The following is a 21,443-nucleotide window of genomic DNA, read 5'->3' on the forward strand; positions in this document are numbered from 1 at the left end:
ATTAGGGAATTTAAATGTGTTTTTTTTCCCATTCGGGTACATTTATTTTGAATAAATAAAATGTTAATAAACTAAACAAATTTTCATACAAACTTGAAATATTTATTTTAGAAATTAAAGCTGGAGTATGCCGTCTTGAAGCTGCAAGCAAAACTTGAATGTAGCCTTACTTCATTCGTGCCGCCTCGTTTCACTGCCCTCTATGCTTTAATAATATTTTTCTGTTAGGCATACAGACAGTGTGACCAAAAAGTTTTTTTTTGTTAATCACTCCAAACTCCTCTTCTGATTAATTAATTAGTTAAGAAGCACTTGAAATGGTTGTATGGTTGTGATTGGTTGACTCATAGCCAGCCACAAACGCCACACATACTTGTGCAACCACGTAATTTCTGTTGTTTACATTCACTCAAAAAAAAAAAAAGACTTAGAAAAACATTCATTTGGGTTGTTCATACTATGATTACATTAATGTTGGAAAGAGATGATTTTTCTTGGTATATTTTTAGATTAAAAACAGGCATTTGGACATGGGTGTGTAGTAGACTTTATATCTAATGTTAATCTTGACCAACAAGATCTCAATGCACTGTTTATGCTCTGCTTCAATAGTCTTTATTGTTCAATAGTGCACCATCATCAATTCTGTTGTCATTCTGCGTGCTCTCGTAGTGAGCAATCACTCAAGTGCCAAATAAAAGGTGATGAAGACAAGACCACGACAAATGGTCCAATGCAAGGCAGGCTGATGGTTTCATAACAATAGAAGACTTCAATCAAACAGGAATGGAAAATCTTTCCCTTCATCATCAAAAGCAAAACAATCCAACGCTGGTGGAAATATTATGGACCGTACACATTTTCCTAACATGTAAAACATTACATTAATACCACGCATTACAATTAACATTACAGTCAATGTGCTATATGAAATACTGAGGATAAATCCATGTGAAAATAACTAAACTGTCCAAGAGCATTTATGTCAAGAGTAACAAAATAAAACATTATTGAAAACAACAATGTTTGTGTTCATATATATATATATATATATATATATATATATTTATTTTTTTTTGAAGGCACTTCCTTAGAGAAACGTTCCTCCATCATGATGGGACCTGTTGGAGAAAAAAATTAAACGAATTGAAGCACTTCAGAGTAGGCATAAGTCTCATACATTTTATCATTTGTTTCTCCGATTATGTTGCCTGAGCAAAGAGGGTCATTACTGGACATTTATTGCTGATCTCATTCACAAACCGTGAGTCAACCACACCACTTGAAAGAACCCTTGTAGTGTGACATACCTTTGACAGATTTGTACAGAAGGAAGTGGACTCACATGATGTGGTGCCCACCACATCATGTGAGTCACTTGAAGATGTGTCAGCCCTGTCAATTTCCTCATCAGTTCCACCAAATACCACAGAGGAGAAATATTACTCCTCCCAAAAAAATCACATAAAAAGAAATGAAGTACTATGTAGATGAACTCTATTGCAGCAATCACTCACCAGTGGCTCCTAATTGCATCCTCAGAGCTCGCTTAATTGAGTCACGATGGATTGAGGACCAGACTGCAGTGAATGTGACTCTAACCCGCTCTCATCACACATGGCTTCAAAAAAAGTACCAATCAGATTCTGAACTATTCGTCTTCCGACCAAACTTTTGCTCTGAGCGTAAAATGGCGCTGGTAAAATGTTGACATGATATGCTATGTGTTCACATGTATTCAGAGAGCATTAGAGTTGAATCCAAAATGTCTATCATGAATGAAGGTACAGACAGGTTTTGGGGCAACATATGGTCCCATCCAAGCAACGTCTTTTTCATGGACGCCCCTGGTTATTTCAGCAAGACAATACCAAGCCGTTTTGTGCATGTGTTACAATAGAATGGCTTTGTAGTAAAAGAGTACAAGACTGGCCTGCCAGCAGTCCAGACATGTAGATTGAATGTGAATGGTTGTTGTCTATCAGTGCCCTGTGATGACTAGTCCAAGATGTATCGCGCCACTCGCCCAAAGTCAGTTGGAATAGACTTCACTTGACAACCTGAATGAGGGCGAGTGCGACAGAAAACGGATGGATGGAAGGTCATCTGTTTAAGCCTTGGCAGAGGTCTTCAATCCAGAGAACACTTACGTATTCCCTTTTTTTTTTAAGTGACCATTTTGGAATTTGTGCTAGGCTGAAAGTATGCCTGGTATCGCTGGAAGAGTCTTATAAAGTCATGATCGGGAATGGAGCCACGCTATTCAAAACATCGCAACACAGGAATTTATAGGGGCCATTCCTCGCAGTTGTGGCCCTAAACAATCACATAAACTGCAATTGCCACGGGGCAGACCTCATCTGATGAGGCATGGTAAACATTCATGGAGCAAATGGGAACAAAACTTAACTAAAAAACAGTGTTTAGAATCAAGAATAATTAAGAGATATTTGTGTCATGAAGCTTTTTAGGTAGGATTTGAATGAATAAACCACCAATCTCAGTACGCAAAGTGCATCTGAGACAGTCAACTCTAATCGGCTACGAGCCAGCAGATGCACATTAGTGCAAAGAAAAAGGCATAATCTAGTAAATTAAGCGCAGCAAAACCTTGCTTGTAACTTGGACTGTGTGTGTGGTGGATGTGTTGTGTGTTGTTTCTGGACAGGTGTGAATATTACTTAATGGAACCATGACTGCCATGGGGAACAATGGCTTCTCAGTTAGACAGTAGTTCCGTCAACATGATATGCTTATGCAGGCTGGTATAAATGTATATAAATGTGGATATTTAAAAATTATATAGCTAGATAGATAGAGCGTTAAGGTGTTAAAATCAATATGTATATACCTCTTCATCTGCTTACATGGAAAGGCAACAACAAAATGTTTTTTTTGGGCGGGGGGCCTAAAAAGTTAAGATCCAAATTTATACAGATATGAACATGCCGTTAGTAGCACTTGGCGACTCTCTTCTAATTGACCTCATTCCTGAAGAAAAATACATAAATATCTTTTTATCACTTGTTTTTAACTTACATAAGATCTCTATGATTGCGTGCAGAGTGGACTCATTGCTAATCGTGTCAGCAATCTGGCACATCTCTTATAATCTGAAAGAGAAAAGGTACAAACGTCATTGATAAAGAGCACATAAAATTTACAGCTACATTCAATGCACTGCATGTTTGCACTGTGGTTGAGAGAGGAAAGTAATTTCATCTGTGCTGTATGTTGCACATAGAGCATATTTGGCAATAAAGCTTAACTTGACACATATACACACACACATACACATATATATATAGACAGATTCTGAGCTCCGCAGACATATGCCGTGGATGTCATCGTCTTTCATTCAGAAAAATCACAACAGAGTGTGAAATCTATTAATTGACCAATTATAATTATTATCGTCTTAAATCTATCTTTAAAAGCAACCCTCGAACCACTGCGCAACTATGTTTAGAGTTGGCGGTGTGTGTCTCCCACATCGGTGGTAGAAGGCAGCCTCCAAGTCCCCACTCCACAGTGACCAAATTTACATCATTTGCAAGCGGGAATGCTCCTGCAGGTCCTTTAAAATGTACTTTGCACGAGCCAATTTCATGGATGGTCTCCAGTCCTTCCGACATGGAAGATGGCTTGCATATGTTTCATTCAAGTAAAAGTATGACGCTTTGAGCATAAATTGTCCTTAATTTTTATGATCAGGAATAATTTGCTGAAGAAAAGTATGATGCGCCTTTTATTAAAAAAAAAAAAAGACCTTGGGTTGACCTCCATCCTACATCATGAGTCTATAAACTGCTCTCAGTTAATGTTCCAACAACTCTGTCATGATGCTTTCATGTATTAAAAAAAAAAATCCACAATTATTTTCAGATGTCACTGCCTACCTCCAAGTGCAAACAACTAAGACAAAAAAAAAAAAAAAAAGACTAATTCTGCAAATTCCAATTAAGGTATTTGGATAGCAGTGGTAGTCAACCTGGGGAATACGGCCGTGGGAGAAATCTGAATTATCTTCTAAATAAAGATATTTAGCAGCAATATAATAAAAATCTTACTTTGGTCCTCTCATATGGCTAACAAAGTTCAGTAATATTTTTAAAACAGATCTCACTATAATGCAGTGTAGCTCTGATATCATGAGATTGCGCATCTAAAACTGTACCTGTACCTAATGTTATGGAAATTTCACAGCTTCATTTGATGGTGAATTATAGCCTGTTGCATAAACGTTCAATATAGGTTGTTAGTGTAGTTGGTGTAGTTAATACAAATAATTGAATTTGTATAAATTGAACACAATGAACACAATTAGGATGTCAGCTATGATAAATTCAGTCAAAGTACATCCAAGTAGACTTCTACAGAGCAATATTCGCTGAAATACAACAAATGGCAAGGAAACTGACCATGCTCAAAAAAATAATTGCAATAATTGCTGGAACAAATATGTATCCGTCATCAATGATATATTACGATTAGGAATTATTTCGTTCATTAATTAAGATGTGATTATAGATTGTTACCTGTGGTTATCGTAAAAAAGAACAAAACGATTTTTCACTTAAACAACATCACATTTTTTTTGAGATGGTGAAAAGAAAAAAAAAGAATGGAATACATACATGCTGGTCTTGAGCAATCTCTTGTGTTGTGATAAAGTCTGTCAAAGTGTGTTCTGCATTCCGATGAAAACTTGACTGGTCCTGCTTCATGAAAAGGTCTCATCAGACAAAATCAATCAAGCTCTGGTCCACATTATTTCTTCTTAATACAAAAATTAAACAAATCACAATCAGGCCTGGAGCAACTTTTTTGCATCGAAAAAAAATGGCAAACCAACATGTTGATGGTTCTAATAGATTTGGTAAATAGAAGAATCGAATCGTAATTGGCAATCCACATTTCATTTAAGCTTGCGGATTTTCACACCAATAATGAAGTGTTTCCAGGTCTTGAGACAAGTAATCAGCTTAACCTCGTGTTGTTCACTTAAATCTCTCAGCTTCAAACCATGTGCCGTTTCTCTACATTGCTGCCTTATAAGCCTCAAACACTCAGCAGGTCAAAAAATGTTTTTGGCCTTAATCATATTGTAAGTTAGCTGAGAGGAATACAAATCAAATCTTAGCTGAGAGGAATACAAATCAAATCTTAAATACTCCAGGCCATTTTTGCGTGAGAAAAGGGCCATTCAAGTGCCATTTGATCTGTGTGCCAAACAAAATTGTTTTACACTAGTTTTAAAGGCAGAAGTGAGCTTCAATCAGTCTTCAATCTTTTGTCTCGTTCTCTTACCTGTGAAGTGTTGAATGAACTTGTGTTTCATGTTTAGATCTCGAGGAGCAATTTCTGGAAAAGAAAATGAGCATTTGTTAGTTCCGTTTTTAAATAGTATATGTGTGTTAGGTGAACCACACCATCGGGGATAACAGGCAAGTATGGTAGGTAAGACAACTTTAAAATGTGTCCATGTTATTTTTTTTGATTCGCCTTCACTGCATGTCGTCTCTCACGATATAGCAATGCTCTCTTGTGAGCTTGTTTCTCCCTCACTTTGGTTTGTGTTCTCCCCCTTCCCCCTTCTGCTTAATGTGGACACAAAGACACCGCCACACGTCTTGACCAATCACATGCAACTTAAATTAAAGAAAAAAAGAAACCAACAAATCGGCTTCCAGTCAGGAGCCGGCTCCAGTAGTTCACTTTAAAGAGCCAACTCCTGGATAACGTAAAAAGTGAGCTATATGCATGATTAAATGTAACAAAGAATCAGGACTTGTACTACGTAATAATAGTGTGTTGGTGTAAAGCGGTTGCTAAAAAATGTGCCACATATCCTGGGTTAAGATGCTATCACTGGAAGGCAACATATTGCTCGGTGTAGGTAAGTCAGCACGCCAAAAATGGGCTAAAAACACTCAGGGTGCCACTCAAACATTTACGTTGCCTGATCGGTCTTGTCAAATTCCCACTTGGTCATGGACTTTTCAGGGTACAGTGATCCATAACATTTCATGAGCTGCATCATGTGTCTGCATTTTGGCCAAGGGTCGCTCACATTCATCAGGGAGAGTGCAAGCGCTTCATCTTGGGTGCTTTGAAATTTGAGGAGAAGGACAGAAAGGTCAACATAAAGATTGCGGAATGATGTTTACATGACTCAATGTGGAGATCTAATAAAAAATAAATTGGTGGAAAAGAAATTCTCAAATTAGCATCACATTAAGAGTCAACACTACAACCTGCTGTATAAAAGCAGGTCTCGCTCACAATGCATGCTAACAGGCTAAAGAGCTTACCGTATGGGGAATTTAATGCTCATCAGAATAAGTCTGTTCTAGTAGGCATGAGGTCTAACGTACATGAGCCACAGACTCAGGAACACGTACGCGAGAGTGGATTATAGTTATGGTCACCATGGACAAATACTTTTCATATGTCGGTAAACTCTAGACTTCTTATAATGTTAAAAAAAACATTTGCATGCAGTTGGACCTTTAAGGTTGAAACCAATCAGGTCCAGGATTATGTTGACCATAATCCTGGATTTGATTGGCTGATTTGATATGAATTTGATGGCTGATTTGTTTGCATTTCGAAAAAAAAATGTTTTTCCCATACAATTATGTAACTCGAAATAATCTGCTGCTGTGTCAATCTGTCACTATCACAAAAACATGAAATAACTGTAAAGGCAATGTTCTAAGTGAAATCTACCACATGTAGAGGAGTTTCAGTTTCTTGGAATAAGTGAGGGAAGAATGGTGTGGAAACTCAACAGGTGGATCGGCGCAATGTCTGTCGTGATGCGGACAATGTATTCGCCTTCCATGGTAAAGATGGAGCTGAGCCAAAGGGTGAAGCTTTCGATGTACTGGTCTATCTCCATTCCTACCCTTACCTATGCTCCCAGGGTGTCTGGGTTCTCTCTCAGAGACACTCAGGGAGGGGCTCGGAACAGAGCCGCTGCTCCCCTGCATTGAGAAAGGGGCCAGATGCGGTGGTTTGGGCTTCTGATCAAGATGCCTCCTTGACACCTCGCTGGTGAGTCATTACGGGCAGGTCCTAGCAGGTGGCGAATGAGCCAGGCCAGGCTGGAGAGACTATGCATCCAGACTGACCTAGGAATGCCTCAAGGTCCCCTTAGACCAGGGGTGGGCAAACTTTTTGGCTCGGGGGCTGCATTGACTTTTAAAATTTGAAAGAAGGGCCAGGTCAGCACGAGCTATGGTACATTAAAAAAAAAACTGCATTTGTTGACAGTCCATATCAAACATCAACAGAACAAAAGCATGAAAGTACGGTATTAATATACTTTTTTTAAATGACAAAAGTGTTGTTGATGACCTATTTTAGCCTGTGCATCGCTGCAGATGGGTTGTGATCAGACCAGTAGAAGTAGAGCGATACAAAGGTACTAGGTGGTCGAAAAGATTGCCCCGCCCCCCCCCGTGTTCTGCAAATTCAAGTCAATGCGCCACCTGGCGGTGAAATGCCTGTCATTACAAGTCCAATTGAAATGAATGCAATCATTCACATCGAACCTTAATTGTGGACCAACCTTCGGCGGGCCGGATTAAAAAGACCAACGGGCCGGATTCGGCCCGCGGGCCGTAGTTTGCCTAGCACTGCCTTAGACGAGCTAGACTGACAAAGTGGCTGCAGAGAGGGGAGTCTGGGCTTCCCTGCTTAAACTGCTGCCCCTGTGACATACTAGCCACATACTACAACAAATCCTTGATAGATCCTAAAAGCAACACAACTTCATCTAATCGGTCACATTACTGTGAGATTTCTCCTCGCTCTCTCGTTGCGTTCAAAACATCTATCATTGCGTGACCGCCGCACTTTGGTAGCGTCACACGCATCATTTGCTGGTATGCTTTATTTTGTATCCTCAAAAGATAAATTCCATCAACCCACTGGTCTGAAAAAGGTGCTTTTCCAATTGCACGGGCTGATGTGAGACTGAGCCGTATGCCTGAGCAACACCTCTCCAACACGAGCACACTCACTGGCATATTGGAGGGAATCTCAACAGCAGGCAAAGTGCATTATTTCCATTTAATTAAGTCCTACTGCACATATTTTACCAATGAGGAACTCCGTCGAGGGACTCTGAATTGATGTTTAATTCATGTTTCATTATATGAGAGAAGATTAACTCCTCAAATGTCCAGATATGAAAGTAAGGACATGAATACCAGTATCAAAGTTTCCCATTAGATCTATATTAAAACAAACAAACTAAAAGGCAACCACATACAACTCAAAACAAAAAGGAGACTAGGGATGTGTATGATATTTGATTTATTGTAGAGTTGGGTAATATATTGAAAAGAAAATTCTTCAATCACGATGTACACCATTTCACGACGATTTAACACGATATGGATATTTTCAGCTATTCTATTAAAAAAAAAATCTACTGACTGCTCACACTCTGACTGCTTACTTTTTCTCACTTTATTTTGAAGAAAAAATAAACAGACCAGTATTGAATGAGAAATACATCAAGTATGCTGCTAGTTAAGATTATAAATCATTTTGGAAAATGTTGATGTCAACCTAAATAAGGGCCATCTAAAAATGCTTAAGACACAAATTCTTTAAAAAAAACCCTGAAAATAAATATGATTCGAGATCTCCTTTTGAGAATGTATTTATGCAGATCTCAAAAAATTCATTCAAATTCTCAAAATTCATTCACACTTCTGATATCAGAGACATACGGGTACCAAAATTCGCTTTGTCGGTGTGAACAACGGCCGTCACGTGCCGAACTGTAAAAGACGACGTGGGAAGGGACGCCCTGTTTCGCGACGTGTGTAGTATTATTTTGTATAACATTCTCTCCAGACACGAATGAAATTGCTTGGTAATTTGCTGTTCAAAAGTTCATTCGCTTTGCTGTAACGTGACTTTTGTGAAAAGTGTACAGGATCACCCAAACACGCATAAATCCCTGTGTTTCATGATAAAATTTGGTTAGCTTAGCATTTAGCATGGCATCTCCATTTTTCTCTATGATTACTGACTTAGAAAGCGAGTGAAATACTCACAGTCGTTGTAGCATCTCTGCCTCACAGTTGGTTTGGGTTTCGAATCTCAGCTCAGCTCGTGCGGGTTTCTATCATGTGTGTTAGGTTCATTCGAGACTCTAAATTGTCTACCGGTGTGAATGTGAGAGTAAATATTTGTTTCTACATGTGCCCTGTGATTAGCTGGCATCCAGGGTGGAACGCCACCTGTAACCCAAAGCGTGAGATAGACTTCATTTTATTCATGACCCTTAATCTAGACAAATACTATTGAAAATGGATGGATGAAAAATGTACAGGTATGTTTCAAAGCTGTAAAAGAACACTATAAAATCATTATTTTTTGAGGGTGTTGTTTCATGGATTTCAAGGGAGACTTTTCATCATTCTACTTTTTAACAATTTTTTGGGGAAAGTCAAATCTCCGCTTCCATTTTTTGTTGTTGTCATTATTGAATATAATCCAGTGTAAACACAGCAACGGCAGCCATTCATGCTTAAGGGTTCCTCAATGAATCAGTGAGTGAGTCATTCACGTTTGGAACAGTGACGCTTCTCCTTGGTGAATTTATGCTTTCTATCTTTGCTCTCTCCATCTATCACTAAAGCACAGCTGGAATGAGGCAGAAATTTTCCACTCAAATTTGGGAATATCGCAAACGAAAACATCCGTTTGCCTTCAGGTGCAACATATCCATTCTTACATCGCTTAAATTGATAATTATGATAATTTGGTTTACTCCAGGCAAAGAAAACACTGTAGTGTACCATATACGCAAAAGGGATGTCATCATCCGTGTACTACAAGCTTCCAACGCAGCCAGACTAACTCAGGCTTTTGAAACTAAGTTGGACAGTTCAGACGCCGACAATGACAGCTGTCTCCCACTCTAAAATGACGGATTATGCTTTGATCATCACATGCTAAAAATAAATCTTATCAGCTTACCTATGAGTTTACCGTTATCCAGCCGAGGAATGTACATAGGCTTTTCACGGGAGGACAACTTCGGGTCTTGAAGAGACGTGAAGAGTCCCCCACTGCAGCGTCTGGAAATATGTTTGTCCCATTGCTGGCTGTCTTTGATCACCTGTACGATTAAATCCAACAGGGTTCCTCTCGCCTTCTGCTTGACCTCCTTGTTGTCCACACATTGGCCGGAGGTGATGAGCAGAAGGACGAAAGTCAGAAGTATGTGCCATTTCCTCTCCACCTGCATGACTGGGGTGCAAACAAATCAACAGAAACAAGTCATCACTACATTGAATCTCAAACGCAAACAGACCAATGTGTATCATCACCATAATGATTGAATCCAGATAATGTTGACTTATTGAAAATAAGTCAATTCAGTGCAAAAAGTGCATGTTTGTTAGTGTAGGATGTGGTAAAGTGAAACAAGTGTCACTGCAGACTTACTAGTGTCGAGTGGACACAGTTGACTTCCTCAAATGGTTTAAATCTTGGTCCTGGTCGCAGCGAGCTCTCCTTGTTCAACACCGTCTTTGGAGCAATATTCTCCCGTCTCTATTTATATGTGGAGCAGCCGGCTTCTTGGGGGTAATACAATCGATTTCGTGTGGGTGGCAAAGCAAGGTTGACATCTTTGGTGCCGTTTCATCCCGCGGCGTTGGCTCACTTTGGCACGCTGCGCCCCTCCTTTGCGTACATCAGAACTCCAAAAACTCACGCTCAACAATTTTAAGAGCATCTCCGCGCATGAACACTTTACAACACCACTCCACTATTATTTTAACTCGAGAAAATAAGCAAAGCGGTGCCATACCCGCAAACACAAGTTGTTGTTTTTTTCTCCCCCCCAAGGAAGAAAGTTGGATAAGTTACGTCCTGAGAGCAGTACGCGTAATGCTTCACTGACCTGTCAACGTGGAGGATGTTTGCACACCCGTGCCTTTCTCCCGACGGCATAGCAGCTACGTGTTTCTGATGTATCGTTTTCAAGAAATACATTGGAACCACTGCATTAAGTCCGTGATGTGTCCATGCCTTTCTCTTTTAACCCGCGTTCTACTGTAAATCCAAACTTGATGTGAATGAGGAAAGCGTCTTCCTCGCTTTTTTTTTCACTTCCTAATTGTACTGTCTGCGGAAAGTTGCCGTCTCACCTGTTGCTTACTCGCGTTACACTAGCGCCACACAATTTAAGGATAAAGGTGCGAACGAGCGATCTGCTGCATAGTGTCGGAATGAATAGTCAGAATCACAAATTCGAACATTTGGGGGAGGTTGATTTTTTTTAAACATACTTTTCATTATTTCAGAGCAAAATGTACTATAGCCTGTTGGATTTCAAACTGATCCGTTGGTTAATTATACAATGTTGTTGCTTGTAAAATAAAACAATACATTTACTTACATAGTTCTACTTCAACGTAGTCACCAGACGCTGCTCTAAATCAGAGAGGGTTGTTGGTTTGAGGGTTGTTATTGTTCGTTTGTTTTTTTAAATCAAAGACACAAACTAATATTAAGCAAATATTCAGATTCAGAAAATGTATTTATTCCCGTGGGGCAAATATGTGTTTCGGTTACAGGTGTTGATTTGTAGAATAATTACGAAAGAGTTGAAAATGTGTGAATCACTGTGTTCAAAAGGAGGTTTCGAAATAGTACTAAAATATATCACGTGTAAACAGGAGAAACTTCAGAAATGTTAGTACTTTTCCACGTGTTGGCTTGAGTGGAGCGAAAGTATGTACAAATGTTACACGGGTTAAATGACACTGTAGGCATATGAATGTAAATGCCTGCATGTACATGTGTGGTACGTGTTAATGGGAAGCCTATGTATGTATATCGATTTCAGTTTTTTATTTTTATGTCTTGGATCAAATTATTTATTTATTTATATATTGTTCGATCAATCAGTCAATCAATCGATCATCAATTCATCAATCAATCAATCCAATTTTTATTTAAAATTTGCTCCTCAATCAACCAAAATTTTATTTAAATTTGCTACTTCGTTTTTGGAAGGATTTACTTAAGTACATTTTACAATGTGATCACGATGCATTATCATGGATTAGCATTCTAAACGTTGATTGAATGCTTTTCGTCAGAGGAACGATTGTACTACGTTACACTCCAGGTCAGTAGATGGCAGTGTGACATATTTATGCTAGTTGCAAAACCTACCAGATGAAGTCAGGTTGTTGGCCGTTTCCATGACAACTTCAGATCGAGGTAGGGGTTCCAAATATTGACGTTACAAAGCAACGTTATAATGATTGGTTCCTTGTATGGCCCAAGGTTGAAATGACTCTTCTCGTCATTTTCACCTTTCACTTTGATTAATAAATTAAGCATCAATTGCGGGTGTTTACTTTGAAGAAACTGGCCTTCGAAATTTGGTGTCATTTAGCAGCACTCACGGTGTAAATTGTATAAAACTTACGTCATTAGCTGTTTACGCCGTAAAATTTAAGCTCATTGTGGTTACGTCATGATAACAATTCGACTTAATCGAAGGCGTGGGGGGAGGGGGAGAAGGCGTCAAAATTAATGAGCCTCTTTGCCGCACAACTGCTGCTTCTCAAGTCAAAAACATGGCGAAATAAATATATGACATAAGATATTGATTATGGGGCGAGCGTTTGATTCACTACAGTGCAAAACATAGAGGTGAGGTTGCATTGAGAGTAAATCATGAAAGATGTTTTCTGTTCTTTTTTTGTATATACTGAGATACATTTTGTAGATCTGGCTACGGTGATATGCTCTCAATTTGGAAAGGCTAAAGTGTAAATTACTTGGCTTGCAAGTCTAAGGGCAAGGGAGTACTGCGAAAATGCTCTTGAGCATGGCACTGAATCGCCCTAACCTGTTTTGGATGGACCCATCATGTTCTTCTGCGCACGGGTCAAACTCAAGGCCCACGGCCAGAAAAGGGGCCACATGTGGCCTGCTAAATCAAATCATGTGTCTACGTCCTTTTGTTAGTCTCCCAAAATTTTAGCGTATGGTTTTTAAAAAATATATATACAAGACGGCTGGGATAGGCTCCAGCACCCTCCGCGACCCTTGTGAGGATTAAGCGGATTAGAAAATGGATGGATGGATGGATATACCAAACACAGATTTAAAATGAAAAATAGTTGAACAAAGTAATTTCTTTGACTTTGGATTTCAATATCAATTATCCATCATTCTGTTGTGTATTTGTAATAATGTGATGGTGCGGTTATACATTTATATGGTTTGAGTCACGGCCCTCTGAGGAAAACCATAACTTGAATGTATCCTGCACTATAAATGAGTGTGACGCAGCTGCCTACTGCCTACATGAAAATGTAGCCTGTGTTAATGTAGAATCATAATAGGCTATATCGTCATATCTATTGTTATATATTATTCATATATCTAAAAAAGAGTGTAAATCGAATTGCCCCTCTGGGGAACAATTAAATGTTGTTGTATTCTTCCTGTGATCACAGTTTTTAATTGCCTTTTTGCAGCTCCCGCCCACAGGAGACTTGACTAAGAGTTATCCCACCTCTGTTCCAGAAAAGAAATGTCACAAAGGTAAAGTTCCCAGCAGTCACATTAGATGGGCTGACATATTAGTCATTTCAAGCCAATACTGTAAGATAGTGGTCCTCAAATTTTTTACGCTAAGTTCCATCTAAAAAAAATAAATCATTTAGCCTTAACGACCAACATTAAAATACAGCAGCATAGTTGGCCGAAATGTTCATTAAATTACAAGACAGATTTCATCACCAATTTTTTTTCAAGATTATTGCCAGACACTATTATTATAAGCAGTTTGAACATTAATAACTCACTTAATTAAGTATTGGAGAATGAAAAAGTTTGTGCTTAACAATATTCAATTAAAATGTTAGCACATAACATCTGTACATAAATATATAAGATAAGAAAACCTTTATTAGTCTCGCAATGGAGAAATTCATATGCTTAAAACCAACAAGATTCATCTAGATATATTGAATCTAAAAACCAAATAGGAATACAAGTGAACTGTACGCAGTGATTCTCTTTGAGTAGCAATAGAGAAATGGTCAGAAACCTTTTCTGAAACTGAGAGCTAATTCTTGGCTACTGATTAGCGCAAAGCGCTACCAGTTTTACACCCACTGTGTAAAACAGCTTTCGACCTTTCTTTATTCTTTTTGTGATTTCTATCATGTCTTTCTTCTAGCCATGATGACAACATAACCTGAAATCATTAAAAAAAAACTACCTGGAAAAAAAGTTGCAGGAGAGTAATATTTTCATTCACTCCTCACATTGGCTGATTCTGAATCATACTAATAAATACAAAAATAAATAAAAAGGATGTACTGGGCAGTAGGGCACACTTAAAATGTGTGGTGCTGGTGATTTTGTCAAAACACAATATAGTATTTCCAACGGTGAACCCATTGCCTTGGCTTTGGAAGTATTTTACTCACCACTGGCTGACTTTCCATCCTAGGACATACAACGAGCTGTGGGCAGAGGCCCAGGTGGAGTTGAGCCGTCTGTTAGTCGAGGAGCTTCCTGAACAGCCAATTCTGCCAGAAATGGACCCTGCGGCGTTCTTCCAGAGAGTGGCCATTCTGTACGTGCGCTATTTGCAGGTCTTCAGACAACTAGAGAAGGTCTACGACCAGGTTGTGCATCCGCAGAAGCGACGGCTTGTTCTGCATACCCTTGAAGGTGTGATGGGTCGAATCTTAGAGCTGAAGAATGAAATGGTGGATAAAGAGCTCTGCGTGTACCACTACATGGATGATGTCCTACATGACTTAAAACTCACACCTGTAAGTTTGATTGCTGACTGCTAGATTGAATGAAAATCCAATTGATTTGACTGCTGCCACCAATGAACATTATCTCACCAGGCTGACCTTGAGATTGCCATCCCTCACTATTTTTTGAGTGAACGCAGCAAAGACAACCGAGAGCGAACGACGATGCTCAAAAATATCCTGCAAACGATGGAGTCTACAGGAGTGCAAAAGGTCAGTGAGACATCCTCCATTAGGAATGGGCGAGTACCGGTACCAGGTATCCAAACCAACCTTATTTTAAGGTATCGGGTCCTCCTGGAGGCTGCCGATACCAGCCATCGATACTAAAGACAAAAAAAAAAAAATCCTCTTCGATAGGAGTTGGCACTATGCTGCGGCAATTTGACACATCGGCAAGTCAAAATCTGCATCAGAAAGAATGGTCTTTTTTCACAATTTTTTGTCAACATGCAAAATTTAATTTTGACATCACAACAGGTATTGGTACTTGGTATCGTGAGTATTCAATGAATACTAAGAATACTGTTATTGGTCTGGACCCCCCCCCACCCCCCCGATCTATAATGATTCAAAACTTCATTATATTGTCTCCAAAATTGTGCTGGACTCAGTTGAATAGTAGATTGCACAAGTGTACCGAATGATGTTTCAAGTGAAAGTAAGTTTATCATTTATGTCTTTTTCCACTCGTACGTTAGCGTGTGACAAAGAGCATGAGTCAAGACGAGGCCATCCGAATCATTCAAGTTGCAGAGAGGGCACGCCAAGGACGCCTAAGGGCAGCCTTGAATGAAGCTAGCAGGAGATTGAGCAAGATACCCATGGCTGAGGAGCCAAAACCCAGCGACATGGACCGAGCTGCAGTCCGCATCCAGAAGGTTCTTTGTTGTCAATATTTTTTATTTAAAAAAAAAATAAAAATTGTGGTTTCACAGACTTTTTGCTGGAAGATTGTGTTCATTTCAATTTGCAGTTTTGGAGGGGCTATGTAGAGAGGAAGAAGGCAAAGGCAGTTCGCATTGAAGATATGACTTTCCTGGGAATGGTAAGCAAAATGCTGTAGGCCATCCTGATGCCCATGTTGCAGATCTAAATGTGCTTTTCAGTCAGAAGATCAGCAAGTTTTGCCTTTCCTATTCTGTGGGGTCAGCCAAACTGCTTTCTCAGAACTGTCTGTTATTTCATTGTGTACCCATTTCTGTGTCAGAGTCCGCATCCAAAATATCAGGCACCATGTGAGGCCATCATCACTGCCGACGCCAACGAAACGGCCATACGAAACAAGCAGAGGGAACATGAGGATGACTACCAAAAAGCTGTGACGGAAATCGCAAACCACCTGCTCGAGGTGGAGGGTCAAGACATAGCCAATAACATGAAAGAACAAATCAGGCAGTGGTTTCTTGAATGCCGGTTAGTTGGAAACAAAGATTTGTGTTTAAATAGTTGAGGAACTTGTTCAAGGTAGTCGTTTTCTTTCTTTTTTCAGTAATCTAACAGGGGTATTCCCAGACTTCCCAGATGATGATGAGGGAGGCTCGGCTATCCTTTTTGTTGAAAAGGATTATGAGGAAGTAAGACACAATTTCAGTCAAAACAAGATTTGCACGCATGATGTTAACTGGCTTTTTTTCATAGTTATTGAAAGAAATGGCGGCATTGGAAGATGATGGCAAAAATAAAAAAGGAAAGGAAGAGGAGAAAAAAGACGCAAAAAAGTCTAAGGGGAAGGATGGGGTAATGGCTGCCTTCGTTCATAATAGTCTCAATTCAAATAGATGAAACTCAAAATAAATCCATCCCGAACAACAGGAAGAAGAAGAGGGCTTGGTGATGTTACCGTCAGCTTTTTTGGCAGACTTGGAAACGTGCAACAAAACCTTTGTTGGTAACTCAACTTGAGCTGCTTTGCAGTCATTCAGCTTTATTTGGAAAAGGCGAATTAATCACTTATTCCCCCCCGAAAAATGTGAATGTCCCCACAGATTTCTGGGAAACCCGCACAGAGTCTCGAAATTTCAACCAGCGGCATGAAGTGGAGTTGATCAAGGAGGAGAAGAGGGTGGACATTGAGTCTGAGATTCGGGTGAAGGTGAATATTTCGGACTGTGCAAAACATGGGCTAAATAATAACAATGATTACATTTGCTCACTTTCACAATCACTGGAGAAGTATGCCAACATCAACACTGTTGTGCCTTCCTCAGGTGGACGAGCAGATGAGACAGGAACTGGCAGACTGGAGGCTTGCAGTTGAAAAAACCCCAGCCAAAGTTTATGCCAAGGTATCTATACAGTATTCAGTAAAGACAGAAATCCATGCGTCATCTTATGTCATACTTGGCCGCTCTGCTTGGAATACTGCCAACTGTGTCACTGTATATGCAGAAAAAAGCAGGCAAGGGCGATAAGAAGAAGAAAAAGGGGGAGAAAGATTTGACAGCTGATAGGTGAGACGCACTTACAATGTTTTTTGGCGTAGAAGTCAAGTAGTGGAACACACTGTGAATATAAAAAGCCTACACACCGCTGTTCAAATGTCAGATTTTTGTGAGATTAAAAAAAATAAATTAGACCAAGATAAATCATTTCAAAGCCTTTTACACGATTAATGTGATCGAGAACCCGTACAAGTCAATTGATTAAAAAAAATCTTTTCAACAAGTGAAGTAAAAATAAACAACTGAGATAACGTAGCTGCACAACTTTTCACACCCTCTCACAATAATGGGATGTAGTCGAAATTAACAACCACATTCAAACCGAGAGTCAGCACGTGCCTGCCGCCGTTCAAAGTGTGTTAATTAATAACCCAAACTAAATTTCAGCTGTTCTCGTAGGCTTTTCCTGATTTTATTTTTTCTTGCTAGCAGAAGCCTGAATTTTTTGTGCTCACACCGGCTGCTGTTTTGGACTGTTCGTAATTTCAAATCCTGTTCTTTTTTGTCATGAGCAGTGTTGTGCTTGCGACAAACATACCATTTGAAATTACGGCCAATATGTTCAACCTTGGTTTTACTTGAAATTACGGCCAATATGTTCAACCTTGGTTTTACTTGAAATCAACAAAATCTCCCAAAAGCACATAAAACTGGCACCTCAATCAAGTTGGAGGGAATTATGAACAGTTCCAAATAGCACTCAGTGTTAACATAAAACCTTCAGGCCTCTACTAGAAAGCAAAATATAAAAATCAAAAGCCTACGAAAACACCTGAAATGTCTCAGTGACTAAATGAGGGCACATCAAATGATGTAAGATGTGTGCTGACTCTCGTTTAACAGTTTGAATGTGATTGGTGAATTCTAAACATAACCACATTCCCTTTATAAGACAATGCATTTATATAAACCCGTATTGTTTTGTGTTTTTTGTTATTGTAAAGTGTCCTTGGGTGTCTTGAAAGGCGCTTATAAATAAAATGTATTATTATTATTATTATTATAATAGGTCACATTAATAGGTGGTTCATGCCTTCTAGGACTCTTGAGTCTCTCTGTCAGGAGATGGTGGAGGAGGGTTTGTTGAGGCAGGCAAGTCGTGTGCAAATGCAGGACTACCTGGGTAAGTCGTAGTATTCCCTTCAAATTTGTCCCAAACTGGCAAAGTATCTTTCATAAATCAACCAAACTTTATCTATAAAGCATCTTTCCAATGTAAAAAGTGTTTTTACCGTGAAAATTAACCCCACCCCGCCACAATGATGTAACATCAAGTATACTGGTGCAACCTTATGGATTAAAATCTATGCGCTTGTACTTTGCAGTGTAGTGTTTGCACTTCACTGTATAGAGGGGTATCTGTAAGAATGTAGTCCACTTGTTTAGCTACAGGTGAAGGGCAAAATATTAGAAATTCAGACATACTTTCCCATTGACAAACTTATGACAGTGTTCACCAAAACTCACCATGAATAAATACATAATTTTTTATCTCATAGGTCTTGTAGTGGCCCGTGCATGTGTGCCTAACGCGACTCATGATTGTTTTTTTTAACAGCAATGTGCTGCCCTCTTCTGGTGTGAAACTTAATAACGCCAAGATCATGCCGACCAATTTCTGATATTATGTCATAATCAGCACACTTCACTCTTTAGTTACTTAGCGAGCCATTTCCCTTTGTTTCGAAGGTGACTTCAACTATCTTGGAACCACACTGAGACAGAATGGCATTGAACCCATGCCTTCGTTGGCAGATGTGCGGCAACTCATCTCTCTCTATGGAATTCTACCTTTAGGTATATGATTGACACGTACAATAAGAAATTGTTAAGGGTGCCCATGAAGTTGTGTGAGTGTTTTACAGGCTCTCATGTGGTTCACGAGAAAGCTCCCCTTACAAAGGCCATTCTACTAGTTGGGCCAGCAGGGGTTGGTAAGAAGATGTTGGTCCACGCAATCTGCCATGAGACTGGCGCCACCCTGTTTGACCTTTCTCCTCTCAACATTGCTGGAAAGTATCCAGGCAAAAGTGGCCTCACTATGATGCTCCATTTGGTCTTGAAGGTAACGCACAGAAACAAACTTGAGTTGATTCCAGATTTCTGTTTTTTTTTTAAAATCGATACCCACATATCAATATAACTTATCCGTGGTGGGAAGTAACGCAGTATAAATACTTGTACTGTATTAAATAGATTTTTAAAATTTATCTATACAGTACAACTTAGAACAGGGGTGTCAAACTCATTTTTGGTGCGGGCCACATTTTAGTTAACATTTCACTTGGAGAGCCGTTATGACTGAAACCACATAAAGAAGTCAAGAAAAACTGTTGATTCAACTATTGTTTAAGTTATTATCATGAGGGGTTTGGTAAAAAGAAAATGCTTAGAATATATCTCTTACTTATTGCATGTGAGAATTTCAAATTTTGGTAGACATTTTAGAAAGGATCATGGAAATTGACATGTTTGAGCTGCTTTCGCGGGCCATATAAAATGATGTGGCGGGCCAGATCTGGCCCCTGGACCTTGAGTTTTGACACTTGTGACTTAGAAGATAAAAGCTGTTGGTATGCAATTTTGGATTTGACGTATATCTTTTGTGACACCAGTCCTGGAGTTTATCTGACACAGCTCACACATAATATCTAAAGACAAACATTATTTTAAAAGGTCTTTTTTATGTTGTGACAATAAAGCAATTCCTAACATGATCATTTCCACACAGGTCGCGAGATTGATGCAGCCTTCAGTGATATGGATCGGTGGCGCAGAGAAAATGTTCTACAAGAAAGTTCCCAAGGAAGAAAGAGCGGTATGTCTGATGAATAGTAGCGCATAGTAATTAATTTGTCTTGCATTTCAAACTAAAAACGCTCCACACATGTCCAGTTAGAACCTAAACGCTTGAAGAAAGATTTGCCCAAATCACTCAAGCTGATCAAAGAAGAGGATCGCGTTCTCATCATCGGAACATGTAGAGACCCCATTAATACGGATATCAAGTCAATGTGTAAGATGTACACGAAAGTCATCCTCATTCCAAGGCCCGACTATGGATCCAGATATGGTAGGAAACGACATACAGTACCTAATGCTAAAAATTGAGCAAAGTGTATCAATCTTCATTTCCAATGTTTGTATTAACATGAAATGATTTCAGTTTTGTGGAAGCACCTGATCGAAAAACATGGAGGCAAGATAACTTCAGCGTTGGACCTCAGCTCTTTGACCAAAATTTCAGATGGCTACACCCCAGGTCACATGATCCAGGCAATCCAGCAAGTTATTACCAAGAGACGAATCCTTCTACAAGAAAAGAGGCCTTTGACTGCTATTGAGTTTGTGGCTCCATTAGCCAAGTTCAGCCCCGTGTTTCAGGAGGAGGAAGAGGCGTTAAAAGTACTTGTTTGGTTCTGTTTAATGCTCATTGTGACATTTGGTAAAATATAAAGCAACTTCTTTTGTGTTGTATGTGCGTGTGTGTATGTGTGTCCAGAAATGGTATGCAAAGACTCCCCTGGGAAAGAAGCGGATTAAGGCTGCTGCAGAAAGGGAAGAGAAACTGCAGGCGCAAGCTAAGGCGAAAGGTCCCGCGAAGAAAGGAAAGAAATAATGTGCATTGGAAAAAAAATGTATTCAAACATGTGTAAACTCTGATTATAAATGTACTATTTTACATTAAATAAACTTGGTGATTGGCTAGCAGCCAGCTCAGGGTGTACCCCGTTGAATGTTTCCAGGTTTGGCCACAACAGTCATGTTGTGTTAGTTTGTTTCCTGAAAGATGCAGTTTACATCTTGTGCCCCAAGAGGGCGGCAGAGCTCTTGTAGCTGCAGCGTGAACGCTTTTTTTTGGTTGCGTTTAGATCAATGCATTGCATTGATAAATTTCCCAAAAGTTAAGCATAAATAGCGACGATACTTGTTATCACCACTAATATAGTTGAGATTCATGATTTTTTTTTGACAGACTGTGGGCTGCCTGAGAACAAACGACATAGTGTTTAGCGAGGTTAAATGAACGGTTAGGTTTTTAAGTAGCTGTCAGTTTGCAGGCTGTGCTGTAATTAGACATGCAGGACTGTTGACAAGGCCTAAGTCAAGGACATCTAATGTTATTCTGCATGATGCAGCTGCCTGGATATGGCACACCAAAGTA

General features: G+C 39.4%; 2 protein-coding genes across 3 annotated transcripts; one reads left to right on the top strand and one right to left on the bottom strand.

Moving 5' to 3' along the window:
* Positions 1–626: 626 nt before the first annotated feature.
* On the bottom strand, positions 627–11,178 carry alkal1 (ALK and LTK ligand 1). Of its 2 annotated transcripts, none has more exons than XM_086115811.1 (6): positions 10,477–11,178; positions 10,006–10,278; positions 5,311–5,364; positions 4,638–4,718; positions 3,040–3,113; positions 627–1,121 (listed from the first exon to the last, which is right to left on the bottom strand). In XM_086115811.1, the coding sequence occupies exons 2-5, from the start codon at positions 10,274–10,276 to the stop codon at positions 3,049–3,051; spliced, it is 471 nt and encodes a 156-aa protein (XP_085971937.1). In that variant the 5' UTR covers positions 10,277–10,278; positions 10,477–11,178; the 3' UTR covers positions 627–1,121; positions 3,040–3,048. The 2 variants fall into 2 exon arrangements, with proteins under 2 accessions (XP_085971937.1, XP_085971936.1); XM_086115810.1 differs by having other exon boundaries at positions 4,638–4,721.
* Positions 11,179–12,236: 1,058 nt separating this feature from the next.
* LOC147202287 (dynein regulatory complex subunit 11) lies at positions 12,237–20,928 on the top strand. The gene is made up of 20 exons (XM_086115728.1): positions 12,237–12,264; positions 13,536–13,602; positions 14,519–14,846; positions 14,928–15,047; positions 15,536–15,715; positions 15,811–15,882; positions 16,045–16,250; positions 16,327–16,411; positions 16,476–16,574; positions 16,650–16,725; positions 16,823–16,929; positions 17,045–17,122; positions 17,226–17,287; positions 18,319–18,401; positions 18,968–19,075; positions 19,144–19,343; positions 20,010–20,096; positions 20,174–20,351; positions 20,445–20,683; positions 20,781–20,928. The coding sequence occupies exons 2-20, from the start codon at positions 13,592–13,594 to the stop codon at positions 20,895–20,897; spliced, it is 2,436 nt and encodes an 811-aa protein (XP_085971854.1). The 5' UTR covers positions 12,237–12,264; positions 13,536–13,591; the 3' UTR covers positions 20,898–20,928.
* The last annotated feature ends 515 nt before the right edge of the window (positions 20,929–21,443 follow it).

Source organism: Hippocampus guttulatus, chromosome 7 (genome assembly GCF_054856545.1).
Source record: "Hippocampus guttulatus isolate MCC_2025c chromosome 7, RoL_Hgut_1.0, whole genome shotgun sequence".
NCBI lineage: Eukaryota > Metazoa > Chordata > Actinopteri > Syngnathiformes > Syngnathidae > Hippocampus > Hippocampus guttulatus.

What these genes read in the sequence shown, in the direction of transcription:
- alkal1 (XM_086115810.1), bottom strand. Translation starts at nt 10,276, where the DNA reads ATGCAGGTGGAGAGGAAATGGCACATACTTCTGACTTTCGTCCTTCTG. An exon ending in GGATAACGGTAAACTCATAG is followed by an intron (nt 5,365 to 10,005) that starts GTAAGCTGATAA and finishes TTTCTTTTCCAG; the next exon opens with AAATTGCTCCTCGAGATCTA. An exon ending in AGATTGCTCAAGACCAGCAT is followed by an intron (nt 3,114 to 4,637) that starts GTATGTATTCCA and finishes TTTCTCTTTCAG; the next exon opens with ATTATAAGAGATGTGCCAGA.
- LOC147202287 (XM_086115728.1), top strand. An exon ending in ATATGACTTTCCTGGGAATG is followed by an intron (nt 15,883 to 16,044) that starts GTAAGCAAAATG and finishes TTTCTGTGTCAG; the next exon opens with AGTCCGCATCCAAAATATCA. An exon ending in AAAGATTTGACAGCTGATAG is followed by an intron (nt 17,288 to 18,318) that starts GTGAGACGCACT and finishes CATGCCTTCTAG; the next exon opens with GACTCTTGAGTCTCTCTGTC.